The 20,483-nt window shown below is 36.5% G+C and overlaps 1 protein-coding gene across 7 annotated transcripts in view; it reads right to left on the reverse strand.

Annotated features, from left to right (window-relative positions):
- The window catches only part of PCLO (piccolo presynaptic cytomatrix protein), a 323,520-nt gene that overhangs the window by 123,118 nt on the left and 179,919 nt on the right, over positions 1–20,483 (reverse strand). For all 7 annotated transcript variants that reach the window (XM_066550944.1, XM_066550946.1, XM_066550943.1 and 4 more), the window contains exons 7-9: positions 14,750–16,958; positions 9,493–9,629; positions 1,634–1,715 (exon numbers count right to left, since the gene is read on the reverse strand). In XM_066550944.1, coding sequence (XP_066407041.1) covers positions 1,634–1,715; positions 9,493–9,629; positions 14,750–16,958 — 2,428 coding nt within the window. The remainder of the gene's footprint in view (positions 1–1,633; positions 1,716–9,492; positions 9,630–14,749; positions 16,959–20,483) is intronic.

Consider the following 20,483-nt stretch of genomic DNA (forward strand, 5'->3'; position numbering starts at 1 on the left):
TAGACAGAGCCAAGCTTGCTTTCTCCAATTAGAAGTTAATCACAATATTATGTAGCTATAGCAGTGAGAAATCCCAGTGTGGGCTATATAAGCTTATCAGGACTCTGAGTAAATTTTTGATCCTATGTGACCTCATTTGTGCAAGGCATTAGTCAATGAGATGTCAATATCTACACCTTGGGTTTGCCCATCACTGCTCACAAGGCATTATCCCTGAGGTGCAGTGTGTTGCTGTGACTGCCAGCATGAGAGTTAATCAAGAATTTGGAATAGGCATTTCCCACTGCATAAGGGTGAGTCACTTTACATAGGAAAGCAGGCTTCAGCAACACTAAATCATGAGCTTTACACTTGCATGGTTGTAATTCCTCTTATTTCTGAGTAAGACAGCAGCTTGGATCACAGCATTACTCATCAGCCTGCAGGGCAAAGATCCCCACAAGGATGCCAAGGAGTTCCTGTGGACTGGGAGGGCCTGGAGCAGCACAGGCTGACACACAGCAGAGCTGGCAGCTCCTTTCAGACTGGGCTGTGTGGGTGGAGGGGTCTTTCTGCAGTCTGAAATCATCAGTGGGTTTTACGCTGACTAACAAGAAAATACCTCATCATGCATACAGAGCATTCATTTAACACCCTAAATGTGAGGTAGGTACTGAGGATGGAAATTATCAAGACTTTACTGCCAGAAACCCTGTGAAAACAATATTTAGCAATTCAAGTAAGTTCATGCCACTTTTTTCTTAATGCTCGAGGGAGCACCAGGGCTGGCAGTCAGTAATTACTTCTGTGCAGAAACAGAGTTTGACACACACTATTAGAATCTTTTAAGCAAGTTAAAAGAAAGTCTGATGGTTTCACAGAAAAACTACTTAAAGCATCTACTTCTGAAAGAACAAAACCGGTATATTGAAATAAGTTTGAGTTCCATATCAGTACTAGATGTGAGAAAGGATGCAATTCCAGAAGCTCAGACAGACAGACCTTACCTGTGCCAGGTCCTTTTACAGCTTGACACATGAAAATATTACACTGCGTTCCAGCTCTCAGCCTGGGAGGTGAATGAACATCACCTCTGCTACTTTCATCTCCTTGGCAAGCAGACTCTTGACTTACATGAACATTTATGTCAGTGTTTGGGAAAAAGAGGATAAACCTGCAGTCCTGTGATGAATGGCTCCATGTGAAGGTATCACAGAAAAATGGGATCTGATTGTTCTCCTAACCCCCTCTATGGGGGCAGTGGGGGGGGGGGGGGGGGGACACAACACGATCCAGAACAGAAAGAATAAAATTCTCAGTTCTGTACATGTCGAACACCTACACAAGCTTATTTTATAAGGACTCATGCAGAGAATGTAGAGTTACATAAAAAGCAACAGCAAAACAGACTGTTCATACGGATAACACAACCAATTTTTCTCTGTTTTTAATGTCTCTGTAGCTTATATATCTTGAACAGATGTCGTGACCTTTTTTATGCACTGCTGATTTCTGTTATAGCCAATGAGCAAGATTTAAAATGACCACTGAATTTACTGCTGCATAGACACAGGAACTATTTTTAATACTGGAAATCTGTTGTATAATTCATGCTAACCAAATTAATTATCATGTCTGGTAGAGGGTTTTTTACCTGAAACTGTGTGGTCCTTTGGGTCTCTCAGTAGTTTGAGCCTTGTATGAGGGAAAATGTACTGCAGGGGCTTCCCATTTATCTGAGGAACACAAATATGCATGTCATAAAAAGATAAACCAACAACAATTGCATAAATAATTTCAGACAGTTGAAACAGAAAAAAACAAACAAACTTATTTTGTCCAGGGAAATATCACAACTTCTCAATTCAAAAACTCTCCCAAGTTTGGAGACATTTGTCAAACTGCAAATTCCTTCCATGAGATAAAGAATATTTGCTCCCATAACTCCAGATTAATTTCAAATATGGCTTTAGTTCTGATTTTTCTGAGTGACTAGAAAGTGGTCACTCTCTTCGGTAGCTTCTCTCAACCTTAGTCCTTTATTCAAGCCATTTTTAACATAAGAAAGAAAGAAAACATTATTCCTGTATTTTTATAAAATTCTTAGACATGCAAACAAAATGTTTGTTTAATGTGTTACCATCCATGAGTTACTGCTTTAGTTTCAGTGAAACCACATGGCCAAATGTCCCTTTTGTCTTCAAATCCCAAAAGCCATGTGAAAGACCTAAACTAAGACTCGTAGGACTACATTGTCTGAAAATGTGCAACATTTACCTGGGCTTATCCAAGACCACATCAAAACTGAAAGTAATACATTCTACAACATACTCTGAAGAGCCAGTTTTCCTGTTGAAATGATCCTACCTGCCCTATGGTTTGGGCATAGGAGGAGCCAAGCTGCAGGGACTGACCCACCTTCCAGGGGTGGTTGCCCTGAGCCCACACCAAAATGCCTCTGCAGAGCGTTGGTGGCAGCACTACCCCACAGCCATCACAGCCCCCTTTGCCTGCAGTTTTGGTCTTTTGGTAGCAGAGCTGAACCCATCACTTCCCTGCCTCTGCATGTTGGTTTCAAGCCTGGGCAAAGCACCCAGACCAAGAGGAGGGAGCGTGACTGAGCCTGCTCCAGGATGGGACCTCAGGGAGCAGCCTCAAGGAGCCAAGGGGACAATGCTATTCAGCATGGCAATGCAGCAGCTTGAGTGCATCAGCAGCCTGCTGCCAAGAGTTTATTATTATTATTTATATTTAAGTAGCATTTAAAGGGATTAAGCTCCTCCTGAGCCAAACACTTCAAACCAAGTTCTGCCCTGGAGAGTTTATGAAGTGAATGGATAGCACATATAAATGATGGGAAGGGAAACTGAGAAGTCAAGGGACTTGCTTAGCTCAATCCCACAGTGAGCAGAAGAGTTTATACATCTGTTGTCATAATTCAGTTACTTATCCAGCAAATGGTGTTGCATCTAGAAGACTCAAATCCTCTCCTAACACAGTAAGAGCAATATTGACTGTAATTAATGTCAGACATAAAGGAGATCATGGATGTGATAGCAGACAAGTGTTCCAGAATAAATCAGAACATGTGATCAGGCAGACATTTGAATTTATCATGGTATTTTGTCAGACACAGAGTCTAATACTACCAGGAGTGTATAAAGTTCCATGAGGTTTCCTCACTCATTAATGGCTAGGGAGAGTGTTATGTTTTTAATGACAATGCCAGAAGTGTCAAATTTTATATAACAATAAAAGTTGTATTCAACAAGTTTTATATAACAATAAAAGTGATGCATTTGTCACAGGTAACTTACTTAAAATTGTAAAAAATCTGGAAGAATGCATCTAATTTTATTTTGAATTAAATTTAAAAAAATGAAATATTGCAGTTTATAAGTGTACGAACACATTTAAATAGATCCTTAGCTGGGATCCATTTTGGTGTGAGTAATTCAATTTAACTGAGGAATGAGAGCTCTTAAATGTCAATTCATATTATTTTACTTGCTCTATCTTATTTAATTTTTTAATAAATAACAATCCAAGAATATTCAATGCCATATTGTACATGACTGCTAACAAATACATCAGAAAATATAGACTGTCTCCTTCTTTAGCCTATTACTTCCTCATTACTTCCAGAACTTTATGAGAAGAATAAATCTTTGTGATTTATATAGGCCTGAATAAAAGCATTAAATTTTATTAGCATCCAGGGTAGTATATTAGTTTTTATTGTTGGTAGGTATCAGTACTTAAATGAAACATGTCATTAGGCTTTTACCTTCAGACCAGAACATTTCTGAAAGCAGCAGAACAAATAGGAAAAAACAGAGGTTGCTGTAAATAGATAATACCAACAGCAATTACATTGTTCTTGATAGTTTGCTTTAATCATTAGTGAGCATTTTTATCTGAAATTTACACACATTATTCTGAAATTTATCTGAAAATTTATCTGAAAATTTACTAGAATATTTCAAAATCTGTACAGCACAAATTATTTTGTGTTTCCAATTGTTCTCATCTTCTTACATCCACTAGAGTTGGTTTCCCTTCACCTGAATATATGCCAGGAATCCCTTCTGGCTGACTCTTCCCTCAATTTCCCCAGGGAAGGCAGAGAGGGACCCCACTGAAGCCACACAATGTGGCAATGGAAATCCAAACTGGTGCAGAGGGGCCATCCTTCCACTGCCCAGCTGCAGGAGTGGAGAACAAGTCCATAAGCCCAGATTTAGGGCACAGGGCAAAAGTTGACTTGATCCCATATATCTGCTACAAATCCCAGAGATTTCTGCCAACTGTCCCTGTCATCCTTCCTCACCTCTCTGGGAGCATTCAGTACACTTGATTTGCAGTTTAGCACTGGCATATCATCCTCTTCCTCAGGAAATTTAAGCTCTGGTCATGTGTTTCATGTTATTAGTCAGCTCAAAGGCCCTCCAAAAATGGAATGAATGGGAAATAATTGTGCTGAGGGCTTCTAATAAAAGATGAGTTTAAAAATGCATTTCATTTCCTGTTGTCTTTAAGTGTTTTGTCTGATAAACAAACACTATGGAGGCCTCATAAAAGGGAATAATATAAATTAAAGAGGATAATCAAGAAGAAAAAATTTCCCCAATGCTGTATTTAAGTTTAAGAAATAAAATTAATGAAATGTATTTTAATTTTCCAGGCCATAGCCATACCTATAATGTATCAGCTGCTTTGGATTGGATCACCAAAGTCATTCCTGGTTTTAAATGTTGCTGCATCTCCTCTTCTGGTGTTAGACAGGGCCTGATAAGGTGACTCTCAGCAGCTACAGTTGGTTGCTGTCCTCTGAGCAATACCATTTTCAAGGAAAACTTTACCTCAGGTGGATATCCAGGAACAAGATGGTGCATGCTCGAGGTGGTGGGTTAGGCTGTATCCATCCTGATTTCTGAATACCACAGGTACTTGCATGAGCACACAAGGCCCATGCAAGCTGGTACCAAGAATTTCTCCAGCTGTGGTAATTCTGCCCCTTTGAACCTCTAAATTTCCTCTGTGTGGAGCACAAATGTAGAGTTGTCTCAAAATCCTCAAGGTGGAAAGTTTTTTCTGCTGATAGATCCCCGGTGATGGAAACAATTTCCAAAAGACACACCGAATAAAAGCTCAACAAATACAATGTTCCCGCTCATTAATAAATTGCAAAGTGAGTTGCATTTTCTTCTGCAATTAAGTAAATTCAATGCTGACCTTTGCTCCAAAAGTCATTCTGGCATGCAGAGATAAAAACATTTCTGAGTGACTGAGAAATGAGGCACTGCCAGATAAATTCCTTTGTGAATTACAGTAAGGGGGTGGCTAACAATCCACTCTTTAGATTAAATATTTGAACAATTATACTAAAGTTGGAAATATCCAATTTCTCATCATATTTCCAGAGAATCTCAACCACAAAATGCCCCCCCTGCAACCAGGTCTCTAACAGAAAACAGTTTACTGCAATTTAAAATAAATTCGCCTCACCGGTTGGAAAACAATCAAAACTAAGTAAACTGTGGAACAAAAGTTTGCAGGTAGCCTTCTGAATCTCTGTCACAAATGGCATTTTCTCATTTCAGCCCTACTACTCCCCTTTTGACCCATTTTTTTCGTAACTTCTAATTTTCCAAGTGCCCCTAAAAAGGCTTGACTTAAATTTCAAGAAAATGGTAATAACTCATGAATGAAGAGAAAAGCATATAATTTTTTATGGTGTTTAGAAAAAGGGGGTTGCATTCAAAAGATTTCATGTCTAGGACACTTGCCTTCTTTTTGTGATTAGAAAACTGTTGCCTAAGTGAACTGATGGCAATATACTGGTATTACGATGAGTTTAGGATTTTATTATTCATTTAGGGCTTAAAAAGACCCACCTATAGTGACTGGAAGTATTTAAAACTCCTCACTGAAAAACTACTTATATCCTCTTAACATACTCTCATTGTCCATGCCTTGTCATGAACTTTTACTGCCCTGACATCTTCTCCTACAGTTCTTTTCCAAACTGTTTGTAACAGCCAGTTTAGTTCAGGATATGCAAATAATTTTCACAGAAAATAATAAGAATAAAACCACTTGATGTCAGGAGGCTTAAAGAAGTTTCTGGTGAACTGGAAGTGACAGCAAACCGTTGACGTGAACAGTGGTCAGTGGGAATTCTACAATAGATGATGATGCATTGATAAGGTCTTACCCTCCTCAGGGAAGCAGTCCAGAATCAATACATTGGGAAATGGCTATTAAGATATTCAACTGAACTGCAAATTAACATGATTTCAGAATACTAAATACCACAGAAGTTGCTATAGAAACAAATATATTTTAATACTTATAATACAGTATGTGAGCTTAATCTACTGGGTTATAAGAAATCCATGGAAACTGGAGGTTCAGGGTTGTCACTCCACGGCATTCTTACTTCAAAAGCTCAGGGTTGTGCTTTATTTATTACTTTCTGTTGTACAGGCTCTGTGGGATGTAATCAAGCAGTTCTGATTTCATCTAGTAAGAAAATTGATATTTCACATGTGTGAATCAAAATTTTCTGGAATACACGTATTGAAGTTGTCATTAAAATATTTTCATTTTTTAACAGAGAAGATCATAAGAATAGCAAATTTAGAGCCAGCAAGGGTATTTGGAAACACTGATTACAAGCAGATTAGTGCTATTGATGCAAATTATTCTTTCTGTGGCTGGTTTGAGCTCAGTAAGAGATATTAATGGAGTTGTAGTGGCTTAATTCCTGTGCTAACCAAGAAACTTCCCTCTTAACCAATTTCAGGAAATCATCTGCAGCAAAGGAAGCTGTGGGTGAAGGTGGATATGTTCAGATGGTTCTGGATGGAGAGTGACTTGCCATTTTTCTACATTTTGAGTACATCATACTTGGGCACTACAGGTTCCTGTGCAGTACTAAGGTGTGGATACAGGAGACAGATAGCATGGCACAATGAACTCAGTAACTCTTTCATAATACACAGGGCTGAAAAAGCCCTTAGGGAGTGCCTACTTTGCCTTACTTTGCCTCACCACTCTCATTGCCCTGATATGGTTTATTTGTCTTTTTCTCTTGAAAATATAATACTAATACTAAAAAATAGAGATGTTAACACTGATTTACTTTCTTCTATTGCTAAATTTTTCACAACTCATCATGAAGCTAATAAAACTCTTTTAAAATATCTCTGTCCCTTTTTATCTTGTCACAAAGCAATTTAATTTCTGGATGTGTCTGAAAATATTTTTAAGTTATCTTAAACAAACGTTCACAGAAGACTCTTAACGTACACAAGCTCTGAGTAACATTTTGATTAGGTAGATGATGTGGAGTTGGTGAGACCTGGCATTTCTCCCTTCTGCAGAGTCACTGATACTATTTTGTACTGATGTGTGACTGACAGTAGCTAACCTGGATGGAAAGAGAAGAAGAAGGAATTGTTGTAAAACTTGTCCACACACATCACTTCTCTTCTGCTGAGGTTTTACGTGGCATCAGATAGAATTATTTAGAACATGTTCACTCTCCAATTTACATCCCATATTTCATAAAACCTTAAAAAATTCCTTTGGCAAGATTTTGATGCTGTATCTCTATTTCCATATAAGCATGGGGATATTGCAACAGCTTGAAGGAGAAAAAAAATTACATATCTTTTTCCTGGAAATATCCAGGAAAACAAGAACTCCTAGGCCCTTTAACCTTCCTGCTGAAAATTTTTGAACAAATTTTTTCAACCAGTCCTAGGGTATGCTATTTATATGAGGAAAAAAAGCAATGATCAGATCTCTGTGAGTAAGACCTTGCTTAGGAACTGTTTCCCAGGACAAAAACTCTGGAGCTCTAAAAGTTAAATGTATCTTACTAACCACCTCCTGATCACAGACCTCAGGGTTAGCAGTAATTCTTTTGGACAAACCTGATTTTCAAGGAAAATTTTCAATTTTACCTCAGAAAGCTGTAGTGGTAAAATACAATTATGTATTTTTAGAATAATTAATGCTTCTCATGAGGATTAAAGTGCTCAGAGAGACAGGATTTTTTAACTATTGCCAGTGATATTAAGAGATGTTAAGACTCAAAAGCATCCTTTATTATGCAATTAAGTTGATTCATAGAATCATAGATCTATTTGAATAGATTGCTGTAAGAATTATATCATGTAAAGCCCTTTTTCTAAACAAGAAATGAGTAGGCTCAGTACAACCCAGGGTGTGTAAATCTCAATATATGCTAGGGATAGAAAAGGAGGGAAAAATAAATGAAAGCTTGTGTTGTAAGAAATTTTAACACTTACTTAATGAAATCTATACTGTTGCTTCATAAAACCTGCATTTAATTGTCAAATGTCAGTGAAAATGCTCACCAGCATAAAACTTTTAAAGATTGCATGACAGAGATATTCCTGTGTTTTATGTTGTCTGACAAATTAACGTGAGCAATTTAAGCTGTTAAGTATCACAAAAGGGCCATGCAATTCCTTCTCTCAGAATCACAGGATTGTTAATAACTTGGAAAAGATGTCTAACATGATCAAGTCCCACTGTCAACCCAGTACCATCACCATGATCACCACAAACCATGTCCTCAAGTGCCACATCCATGTTTCTTGAACACTTCCAGGGGTGATGACTCCACCATATCCCTGGGTGGCCTATTTCAATTCTTGACCATCCTTTCCATGAAGATATTTTTCTTTTATCTAATCTAAACCTCCCCTGGTGCAATTGGAGATAATTTCCTCTTGTCTTGAGGAAATGCACTCACTGCTTTCATTGGATCTCATGTAAAAATGTAATCTAAATGAAAACATAAGAATAAATCAGGATATAACCTAAATCAATCAGTAAAAATGACAACTAAAACAAGGAACTGAAGACCTTAGAGATTTGAAATGCATAAACTTTGTTAATAAAAAGTGGAAATAGAATGGTATCCTAAGGTAAACTACATTTTAAAGTTGGCAAGCTTGAAAAAGCAGACTATGGTATTTTTCTTTCTCTCTCTAATAAATTAAATATTCTAAGTATTAGATTGATAGAGTCTCACCAATTTATTCAATAATTAATCACAGACTTTTGGGATCATACCAACTGAAAGTAGAAAAAATGTCAACAGGATAAAGGAATTATTTTCCTTCAACTACTAAAAGAAGGGAAGTGAATTTGGACGAGATAAAGCTGGTAAGGGAAAATTAGACTGTTTTCTTTTTTTCCTTTTTTTTCACCTATAGGAATACTTAAGGTATAGATATTTTCAGTTATATTTCAGAAGTCAAAAGACAACCTGAAAAATTAATACTAAATTGTAGAGGAAAGTTAATCTAATTTCACCATCAAATGTTGATGATGAATACAGGTTCAACAGCATTTCAGCTGAAAGCAGCTGGATTTTGAGTAATCCTGTAGTTCCTATGGGAACTGTTGGACAGTATGATTAACTTATCAATCATTTATAAAACTAGAGGCACATCTTATTTGACAGCTTACTTGATCTTGGTGTTGACTTAGTGGTCGAGAGTGTGACAACTTCTCTGGCAGCCTTCTGTCAAGGATGTGTCCATTCTCCAAACGAGGCTCTCTGGGCTTGTCAAACCAATCTGTTTCTTCCCGACGGAGATGATAGGCTTTGAAAACCAAGGACAGGTCAAATGCTCTGGTCCAGTGCTGGGCAAAGGGCAAGAATGTGCATTGTGCATAGCAAACATGCAGAGTGGTTACTAATTGGCCATGCAGCTAAAGCAAAGTTAGAGGTGAGACTTGAGACATTGAACTTGAGCATTATTTAGCTGTGAGACAGCAAAGAGAGAAGATTCTGTTTATGTCAGAACCATGGATATTAAATACAGAAGATATCTACCAAGAGCTGTAGCCACTTCCTCCTTCTGGCAGCTAAGAAATAGACTGCAGATTTCACATATCTCTAAAATGTTTGTTGAGAAAAATTTAGTCATATCAGGTATTTTGCAGCAGACTCAGAAAAAAGCCCAAACTCAGAAAATCCAAATCAAAACCCAAAATAACAAACCCTCAAAATGCAAACTCCACTAATTCCCAAATTTGTGAACTGAGTACTGTTCAAAATATTTTGGAAATAATCTAGAACTACATATAAGAAAATTACAACCTCTTTATGGAATCGATATCAAACCAAATCAAAGAAGATAGGAAACCAACCTATGTAACTGAAATTCTAAGCAGAAATATTACAGGTGTTCTCATTTTTAATTCCATCCCCCGATTTTACAGTACAAACCTTTATGTATGGATTTTTAATGTTCTTTCTGCAAAAATTCTACAAGACTAATATTTTGTTTGCAACAGTAAATGTTGTATTAGGCATCTTTTGGGGATCAAATAACATCATTTCACTGAAATCAGTTTTGCAAATGGATATATTTATCCTTATTGACTATTGGGACATAGGTGTCACTCCTTTGGTATCAGAATCATGCCCTGTTTTCTTCTATGTTGCCAATTGTAAACCAATGCAATGTCCAGGTAATTCAATGTAGAATGTAAGGAAAGTTTGAATTTTATGCACTATTAAGCAAAATAAATTTGGAAATCAAAGGAAGACAATATTTGTTTCAGCAAAACCACAAGGAATTGTAAAACTTAAATAATTTTTGCTAGTTAGTTAGCAGTTTTTGCTATAATAACAAGAGTGAATGAACATGACACAGAAAAGAATTTAAAAGGAAAAATGGTAATTTTAATAATCTTTCCTATTTAGCTGTGGAAATAAACACTATCTATTTGGTTTAAGAAATAATTTCAAAAAAATGTTAATGGGAAAAAAAGGAAGTTGTGGTTTTTCATTACTATTTTCTTAAAGTTTTCCAAAAGAGGAATAATATATATGCATGATTTTTTTGAAAAGAATACATTGTATGTGGTAAAACCAACATTCTATATAATATAAGAAGCCTTCAAAATTTTTTTAAATCTTGATTCATATTATGATTGATATTATACAGTCTCTTCCTTCATGACTGTGCACAAACTTAATCTAACATGAAATGGTTTACTTAATATTATTTAGATAAGAACATATGAATTACCAGAAACATTATTAGAGGTTGATTCTTATCTCACTACTGATTAGTTATTAACTGCTATCAATAAAACAATTGATAGCAGTTATTGTCTAGCATTCAAAAATTTCATGCTTTACACATTTATGCCTGTTGATCAGTACCTGCACAAAGCAGGCTTGTCCATGACTCATCTTGACAGAACTTCTTTCTGAAGCTTACATGAAGAACCTAATACATAATTATGACCCCAGATGCTAATGCTGGCTATCACAATCTGTGTCATCAAATGAGCAGATGAAAGAATGATTTTGTTCTTCCTCCTGCCTCAGTTGAAATAACATTTCCTGGATTACTACTCTTGAAAATGTAGAATTCCTTCCTGCAGCCTACTTTTTTTTTTTTTTTTTTTTTTTTGTAATCAAACTGTGATGAATGTGTGTATTTTATTGAAATTTAAGAAGTTATAAATATATGTGTATACAGACACACATACCCCCCACACTCACATGTCCACACACACCCCATTGGTTTTGGCTTGCACAGCTGGGATTTGTCACAGCTGGAAACCTGACAACAGCCAAGATGAACCACTGACAGCCTAAGAGAAGTCATCCTTTTATTCTAAGGCTAACAGAATGCAGCCAGGTGGTTCCACCCAAACAGATTAACCAGGTGAGATTGAATTCCAGGCCGTGGAATCCAAGAACCTCAGTGAGAGAAATAACAGTGATCACTGTAAATCCCACAGATGAAAAATTACAAGGAATCAACTGTGTTGATAATGTGATGTCTTGATATCTCAATTTTAAACTTCTAAACTCTGCTGAAGAATTTACAAATTAGCATATAAAAGAAAAAAATATTCTTGAGGTGAGAAAAGGTACATTTTATACCTTCTGAACAGTAAGGGCTATTTATATTCATAAAATTGAGCACTAGCTTCAGTGTTCTTGAAAATTATTATCTTCAGCATACCTAATAATGTGTGGAAAGTGACAGCTGTGTGGTTGACAGAGATCTGTTTGCTGGATCAGAGTTTTCATGGTACTGGGAACCCTGAGAAAATCCCAGGTGTTTCAAGATCTCAAAATGCTGTTTATTTTTAATGGGCAGCTCTGGACATTGTGCTGTTTTGACACTAAGGCTACTTTTTTAACCTGTTTGAAGTTTGGAATCCCAGTGCCAGCATTACTTATGTCCTGAAGCATGGTTTTAAGATTTGTTACAGTATTTACTTAGTGAAAAACAGAAGGTTTGGACTCAAAGTCCTATTTGCATTCTCTTCTAGTATTTGTTATGGGATGTCACCTATAAAAAATGAACAGAAAGTCATGCATGTCTCTGAATTTGAACAAAAGAAAAACAAATCAAATTTAACATTTTAACTTAATTTTTAAATGTCTTTTAAGATGATAAATCAAGCTGTAGCACAAGAAGATTTTTCCTAAGACAGTGCTTAAGACTAATTTCTCTAAATGAAATTTCATCAAGACCACGCAGCAGTTGCTTAAAATAAAGAGAAGCTGCAAAGCAAATTGTGCTAAAAAGTTGGATGAAACATGCCAGAATAGCTGTCCACTGTCAGGACATCAGATCACTACAGAGAAGAGTGCAGTCCCTAAAAAAGAAGGCCATGACTTTCTTTAGAAATGTAATTGCATATTTAGAACACTTTTTATCTTACATTCAAATTATATTAATTATTTCAATACAGGTTACTTGCTGTTAGACTGCATATTTGAAAATAATGTGAAGAAGTGTTTTGGTTTCCCAAGAAATAGGCCACTTGTGAAGATAAAATTTGATAGAAATTAGAAAAAGACTGCTGGAAGGGGAAGCCCTGAGTGACATATCAATCTAATACAGAATATGTGAATGGAATTAGAATACACCAGACAGGGTCTAACTAATCAGAAACTGATTTAAAACTGAAACGTGTTCAACTTGAAGTATTCATGTATGTCTTGTACAAATATATATGAGAACTATAACACACTGTAGGGCACCTATGATGTAATTCTCCATGACCTGTTCATATGTGATAGAATAGCATCAAAATGGATCTTTTGGTCTGGGTTGGTTCTCCTCAGTTTTCAGGAGGAAAAGTCCTGTATCTTTCACAATGTGACTCTAGAATGATCCGTAAAAGTCACAAGCTGAGAGGAGACAAGATAGCATCTGCTTATTTAGGAAGAATGATATGAGTTTCAACTCAGGGAGTTCCTCTCAGCTGTTTTCAGATTTAATTATAGGACTCTGTGTGCTAAGAATCGAAGGACAATAAAAACAGTTAAACTTCTGATAAATATCAAAAAAGCTGATGACCCTGAGTCTCTCCTGAAACACAGAGTTCATGAGGGGGTTATAAATATCTAAGAAATATGAAGAAAACTTACAGAACAAAGTCCTTAGTATGATGTATGAGAAAGGCAAATAGATAATTTTTTCTAATGCTTATGAAAGATTTAGCATTTGTAAAAAATCAATAATGCAATAATGAACGGAGGTTAGTAGAAATGTGAAAAATAAACCATACTACTTCATAATCATGCAAATATGTCTTCTGAGACAATCATTGCCATTTACAGACAATAGAGCGCATGCAAAGTCTCTTTTATTGTGCAGTAAATACACATAAGAAAAAGTTAATGGAGTGCATACAATTTTGAACATATTCATTTCATTTGCCTTCAAACTGTCTTTATGATTTTTAAACAATTTAGAATATATTAATTCTGAACTGACTCAAACAAAACTGATACATAATTTGCAATTATTAACTCAACATCAGCTTTAACATTCTGCTGTACTTATTCAGAAGCAGCATTTTTAATTGCACTATTTATAATACATCAGAAAGATTCCTTTCATGAACTTAAGTAAGATAAACTCTTGTGCTTATTTGGCAGATGTGTATGGGGTGCATATAAAACCAGCTACGCTGCATAACCCATCAACAAAAGTAAAATACTTTATGTCCTTTATTGAAGTATGAGATTGTCTTGCACCATTCAAAGACAAATTATCTTACATAATCACAATTCTGAATGCACAGAAGTCCACATGACAGGATGCTTTCAACAAACCATATGTAGAATGTTATTTTGCTATCACGTTAAGCTCTATATGGTTCTAACATATAATATGTACTTAATGAACAGACTATTTCTATATAAACACAGATCTAAATTGGTGCATCGGGAGATGGAATTATCATTTTTTGTGTTCTATCATGAAATTTCATGCACATAAAATTACTGGAGTTTTTTAGAGATTTGGGAGATCATTTCCAAATCCCAGCAAAAACTATTGCAAATAAGTTCAATGATTCACAGTCACTGGAGAGAGCTGCACATAAAGACTGATGGCAGAGTCTGTATTGTACGTGGAATGTTCTACACAGTATCATTGAAAAGTAGACATAAACAAGTGAAAAAGAAAATGCACAAGCAAACCAAAAGGAAAGCAAATCAATAACAATATAGTAGCATGCAATAGTAGCTTAACACCATTCAGAAAATGTAAGGGTAAAATAAAAAATATCAAATACGACAAAACGAATCAACCCCCAAAAATGTAGATACACAGAAGATGCACCAAAGAACAGAAAAAGAACAAGTCTTTGAAGTGTGACAAAAATCAGACACATGCATAGAAATGAGGATTTGCGTTGTGATAGTAAGATACCAGTCTGAGGCCTAATTTACCTTCACTGTCTGACATGGCATGCTGGAAGTCATCCATGATGAAGGCTATATCTCGATCATAGCCTCGAGTCCGTGACTCCTCCCTCATATGCTGCTGGACCTCAGGTAATGAATGGCTCGATCCAAACTGGTCCCTGGTATCTGCAGATATTGGTGGCAAGGGTCCAGCTGCTGCTCTTGCCATTCCCATTGGCTGTCCAACAGGACTTAGTGGGCTCTCCTCCTCTGAGTTCTGTGCTACTATTGGGATCCTTCCCCTGCTTTGGCTAATAGGCAGACTGGTGGGTTTAGTTCTTCCAGAAGGTGCTGCATGGCTAAAGGAAACATCTAAAGGTTCAGCTTCTTGGGCTTTCAGTCTTAAAGAAGAACTGGAAGAATCCCTTTTCAATGACAGATCGAGCCCATACACTGAGGAGGGCCTAGATGAGGGCCTAGATCTACTACCACTGCTATAAGACTTGTCTGCTTCATCTTGTAGTGCAGATCTCATTGTTGGACCTAGTGCAGTCCCAAGGCCTGCTCCAATGGATGACGTCAGTGGTGGCCCCATGTACTTCTGTTGGTCACTGATGTTTTTTCTAAGGCCATAAGTGATATCATCCTGAAGAAGCCTTGCCCTAGTAGTGATTCCCCCAAGTGTTGAAGTGCTAGAAGTCATATAGCTTGAATAGTCAGGCTCAAGGTCTCTGCTTTCTTGGATAGGTGAAAACTTTGTTAGTTTGGGGTCTATCAATGCTTTCTTGTGTTTTGACTGCTTCTGGTAAAGGAGGGCTGCTGGGAGCTGCTTAGCAGCCTGTTTCTCAAGAGTAAGCCTACCTATGCTGTATTTCTCAGATTTTGGAAAATGCCTGTAGCTGCCCTCTCCATGGTAATACTGTGACAGACCAGCCAGATGATCGAGACTTTCTGCACCTCTACGGAACTCTTGCTTTATCTGGTGTTTCAGAAGTTTGAGCTCATAAGGGTCCTCCATTGGGTCTTCATCAGCTTTAACATAGGAATGTAACCTAGAGGAAGTCTGCAGTGGTGCCAGGAAGTCTGACACTTCTTGTGCTCTCCTGGCCTCAGTTGTGCGAAGAAGTCGATCTGTTTTGGTCAGATCTTTCTCATGGAGGCTAAAACTGGAACCAAGGGCTCCTGTTCCTTTAGTAAGTTCTCCTATATCATCAATCAGCACATAATTTCGGGGTGTATGGTGGTGGTCTATATCTGCATAGAATGAATCTGCAGATATGCTTGATATAGGGCTGCTTGCTATGCTGTTTCTCTCATCTAGTCCTATCCTTAAGTCCAAGGTAGAGTATTTACTGCCCAGCTGGGAAACTGCATAGCTATTGTCAGTTGAAACTGGTGCTATCATGAGAGGCTGATTGCGAATTACATCATAGTTTGTTGTTATCTTAGGCTCCATGTATAATGTGGTCTGTCTTGGCTTTGGCTGTATCACCATCATCTGTGATGGGAGTTGATATGATGGCTGTTGAGATGGTGGAGGTTGAGCCTGTGGGGTAAAGGACATGGTACCTCCTGTTTGGAATGCTGTCTGGGTCTGATAGGGTGAAACCTGCTGGTGGTACAAAGGCTGCTGTTGTTGGTAATGTGACTGCTGTGTGAACTGAGTTGGTGCTTGAGTTGGCAGGGCAGGAGATGAATACTGATATTGAGCATACGGGCTTGTAGCAGGGGCAAACTGTGTTTCTGGCTGGGTTTGTGGTGGCATAAACTGGTTAAATTCTGTCTGGGGTGCAGTACGTGGTCTTTCCAAGCCATGCTGAGTTTCTATTCTGGTTGACCTGGTATTATTAACTTCACTGTCTGACATATAATCACGTTCTTCGGCTACTCCTTGGAGATAGGCACGCTCTCTCTTTTCTCTCTCTTTTAGCAGGGCTTCTTTCCTCCTATTAATGCCCATTTCCAAGTATCTCAACTTGGCATCTATTTCTTTTTCCTCCTCATCTAGCTCTGCTTGCTTCTTCCTAAGCTTGGCTGACTCACGTTCGACCAGATCCAATTCCCTGTCTATATCCTGAAGAATTTTGGCTCTGGCCATAGTGGTGGTCCTACAAATCCTTCTCCGTGAAACTGATCCCACAGAAGTATATGGGGACTGAGTTCCTGTTGTTGCTTCCTCTGGAGGTGGATTGGGCAGAGTCCTCTTCACCTTCTTTTGAGTGCTGGATGGAGTCAAGCCTGAAGAACCTTTTGACTGCAATAGAAGAAACAAGACTGAATCACTATCCTGAAGGGAAATTAATCACAAGTTATTTAAATTTTTTCAGGGTATGGCTTTTTAACTTAACCACATACTTTCTTTAAGACAGAGGAAATTTTGTATCTGTGATTAAGCAGCAGAAAGTCGAAAGGAAAATGGTCATCAGCCTACTAAAAATGAGCAATCTAATGCAAAAATAAGGGTGACATTCATTAGGACTTTGTTTAGCCTAAGTTTAAAAAATCTACCTTATATTCTTAAAGTTTAATCTATAATAATTTAATTTTTTTTTTAATTTCTACATGGTTATACATAAATATATTCAATGCATATGTGTGTGGGAGGGGAATATATGTATATATACACCTCCCTTTCATATAACATTTAATTTAATAAAAACTATGTATAATTATAAATGTACTAATGTACTTATATAAGCATTCATAATTAAATTTATATATAATCTGTACAGTCAAATAGATGAGTCTGAGCCAGACACTGAATGCATACCCATAAGCTATAACTTGTACTGAAATCCAGACAACAAAGCAGAACTTTCTAGTGACAAGACAGACAGTTCTTACATGATCTTGTAATTTTTTGCCTCATATCTCATGCTATATATATTTGGTTTTTTTTCAGGGGATCTTCTTGTTCCTTACAAAACTGGTATAAGCTTTCTTCAGTTCACTGAAGACTTTCATAAATGAAATTTGTTCCAGTTAGGAATCTACAGTTTAAAACTTAAAAAAAATTAAGTATAACATGATAGCAATTCAATTCCATCCAGATGTCCAGACTTCCCCACAATTAATGGTGGAAGAGTGATTCATCCTGATGTAGTCTGATGTACCTCAGACTGATAACTGATTTTTTTTTTGAAGTCTCTTCATCAGTTAGGAAAGTAGACAATGCAACTGGTTAGATGCAATTCAATTTGCATCCTCAATCACTAATGTTTTTGAAATTTTCTTTTAGTTTTAAAGTTCAGGCTCCCACACAATGTATACAGATTAGGAAGCAGGACCTGAATGATTTTGAAATTATATCCTATATCCCTTGAAGCTTCTTACAAATCTTGCCTTAGCAAAGGAAAAGAGATTGATCTACACACATACCCTGAAACAAAAGAAAAATCAGCTCAGCCCTTACAGAATGCAGACATGTTATTACCAACAAATGGAAACATTTTAGCCCAGTTTAATAGGAGAAGAATAAAACCAATATTGATCAAATTAACTCTCCTGCCTCTGCAGAAAAGGAAAGCATTTCTGCAAGGATTAACTGCTTTTAATTAAAAATGGCATTTATTTTGAAATAAATGCTACTTCATTCAGATAGGATATAAATAATATTAATTTTAAGTAGGAGTTTATAAATCAGTATTTTCTCAGTTTATTTTGATATGGCATTAATAAACTGTACAAGTTTTTATGAAGTGTTGAAAATTTCCTTTTGCTGGTCCTCTGTAACCTAGCTTTAAAAAATTGTAATAATTAACACATCGTTTGCCACAGATCTTTAAGGAAACATTCACCACCTTTTCAAATGCCATTAAAGCTCTTTTATTCTCTTCATCTAAATTCCATGAACTTTTGCACGTTTCAGATTTCAATAAAAGCAATTTAATCTTTTCAGCTTCCTGTGGCCATTTCACAAACCCATGTTGTGCCAACAAATCAAAGGAGCTAATTTTATCTTGCTCAGTGTGCACTTATAAGCAAAGACAAATTAATCATCTACAGTAGGTCTAGTTGGCTAATGTTTTATATTGTAGAATCAGTGTAATACCACTGTTATTTCCCCCTCCTGAACTGAAATTGGGATCACAGATGGTGAAGCAGTTCCAGATGGTCACTGGTATTGGGAAGTGCTATTAATAAAACAGTCATTAAAAGGTCTACAATACTTTATGGAATTAATATTTTCAGATAATAGTTAAGTTGCTGATGAATAAATCTCAGTGTCAGATTAGTATCAGTTTTAACAAAAAAAAATTGCTTTTAGATCTCTCTGTATATGAAGAAACTTAGACTAATAGATATTATAGGAAGATGTTACACTTGCTTTTGAAAAAGTATTGATAACCTCTAGCTTTTAGCTACTATTCTCACAAAAGGAAGGCTTAATTGCTTTTACTTGAGATTTATACTAGGACAAGAAAATTATTACTGTGATAAAATGTGTGTCTTTTTCTTGTTCCTGGATATTTCCATCATCACTTATGTTAGCATGCTCCCTGGGAACTGTCTTAGTAGATTGAAGGGAAGTTCAACTGCAATATTTGAGAGACAACTTTAAAGTGACTATTATTAGTTTTTGCATTTCCTTTGAATTTGTTAAATAGCATTAAAAAAAAAAGGCAAGCTAGGGCTGATATTTGCCAAATTCTAATTTCTTTGTCAAAAAGAATTGGGAGTGGAAAGGGCTAATTGTGCTGTCTAGTCCTATCTCTGTATTTTTGGTCATTGTCTCACATTTCTAATGTATGCTGACTTTATATTTGAAGTACCTAAAGGAAAGATGGGGCAGAAACCTCCATGAGGTCACTCTGGAGCCACATAAACCTATCAAATACAAGCAGGCATTCTTAGACCTTACAATCACTGGTTAAAGGTTAAATTAGATGTCAGAAAGGTGACCTTAGCAAGCTCTCTGACTTAATAAACAATAAAGTTTCCTACTATATTTTACCATGTTTTCCACCTTAATTCTAGGCAGTTTACTTCTAGCTAACTATTAGTATCTTCACTACTTTTTAAAATAATTTTTTGTTTAGCAAATGACCACTCTAAATGTCAAGTGCAACTTCAAAAAATTAGAAGTAAATTATTCTAGTTTTTTTGTTTTACCATGATGCTCATATAAATGTTATTACTTTTTTGATGACTCTTGTATAATTTAACACTAGTCTGGGATATCCCTTCAGGGTGGACTTAATGGTAATCAGACATGCTTCTGAGGCAAAGCTGACCTTGTTAAAATAAGGCCTAAGCTCATGCTTGAAATAAAGCCACAGAGAAGTTCTCCACAATACTACAAACTAAAGAATGGACAAACAAACTATCTTCACCTTCCAACACCACTCCTTAAGCCTAACAACATTTTGAAATAAACATTGGACAAAGTCTTCTCAGTCTTGCAGTTCAGTGACAAGATAACATCACAGTAAGGAAGTCAAAAGACTGAGCTGAAGGTTGCATGCAAACGGATTTAGCAAAATGTTGCTTTTCTGCCTTGCCAATACCCATTAGTCTTGATGTGAGTTATTGTCTGAGTTAGAATTTATAGAGGTCATCTGGACAAAGGCTTGTGAACACTGCTGAATTAATTGTGTGGTGACTTTGGAATAACTCTTTTGCAATGATCATCCTGTTCCTTGTGAATCTTTCCAGAAATACCTTCTTCTACCTATTTTTGTCTCTTTTAATTTGATGTCATTGTTGACAAAGCCAGCAAGACTCTGACAAGAATCAGTTACTAGGAAATACTAATATGTTCTGCTGCTTTTTATCTGTT

The sequence above is a fragment of the Molothrus aeneus genome, chromosome 5, assembly GCF_037042795.1.
Source record: "Molothrus aeneus isolate 106 chromosome 5, BPBGC_Maene_1.0, whole genome shotgun sequence".
NCBI lineage: Eukaryota > Metazoa > Chordata > Aves > Passeriformes > Icteridae > Molothrus > Molothrus aeneus.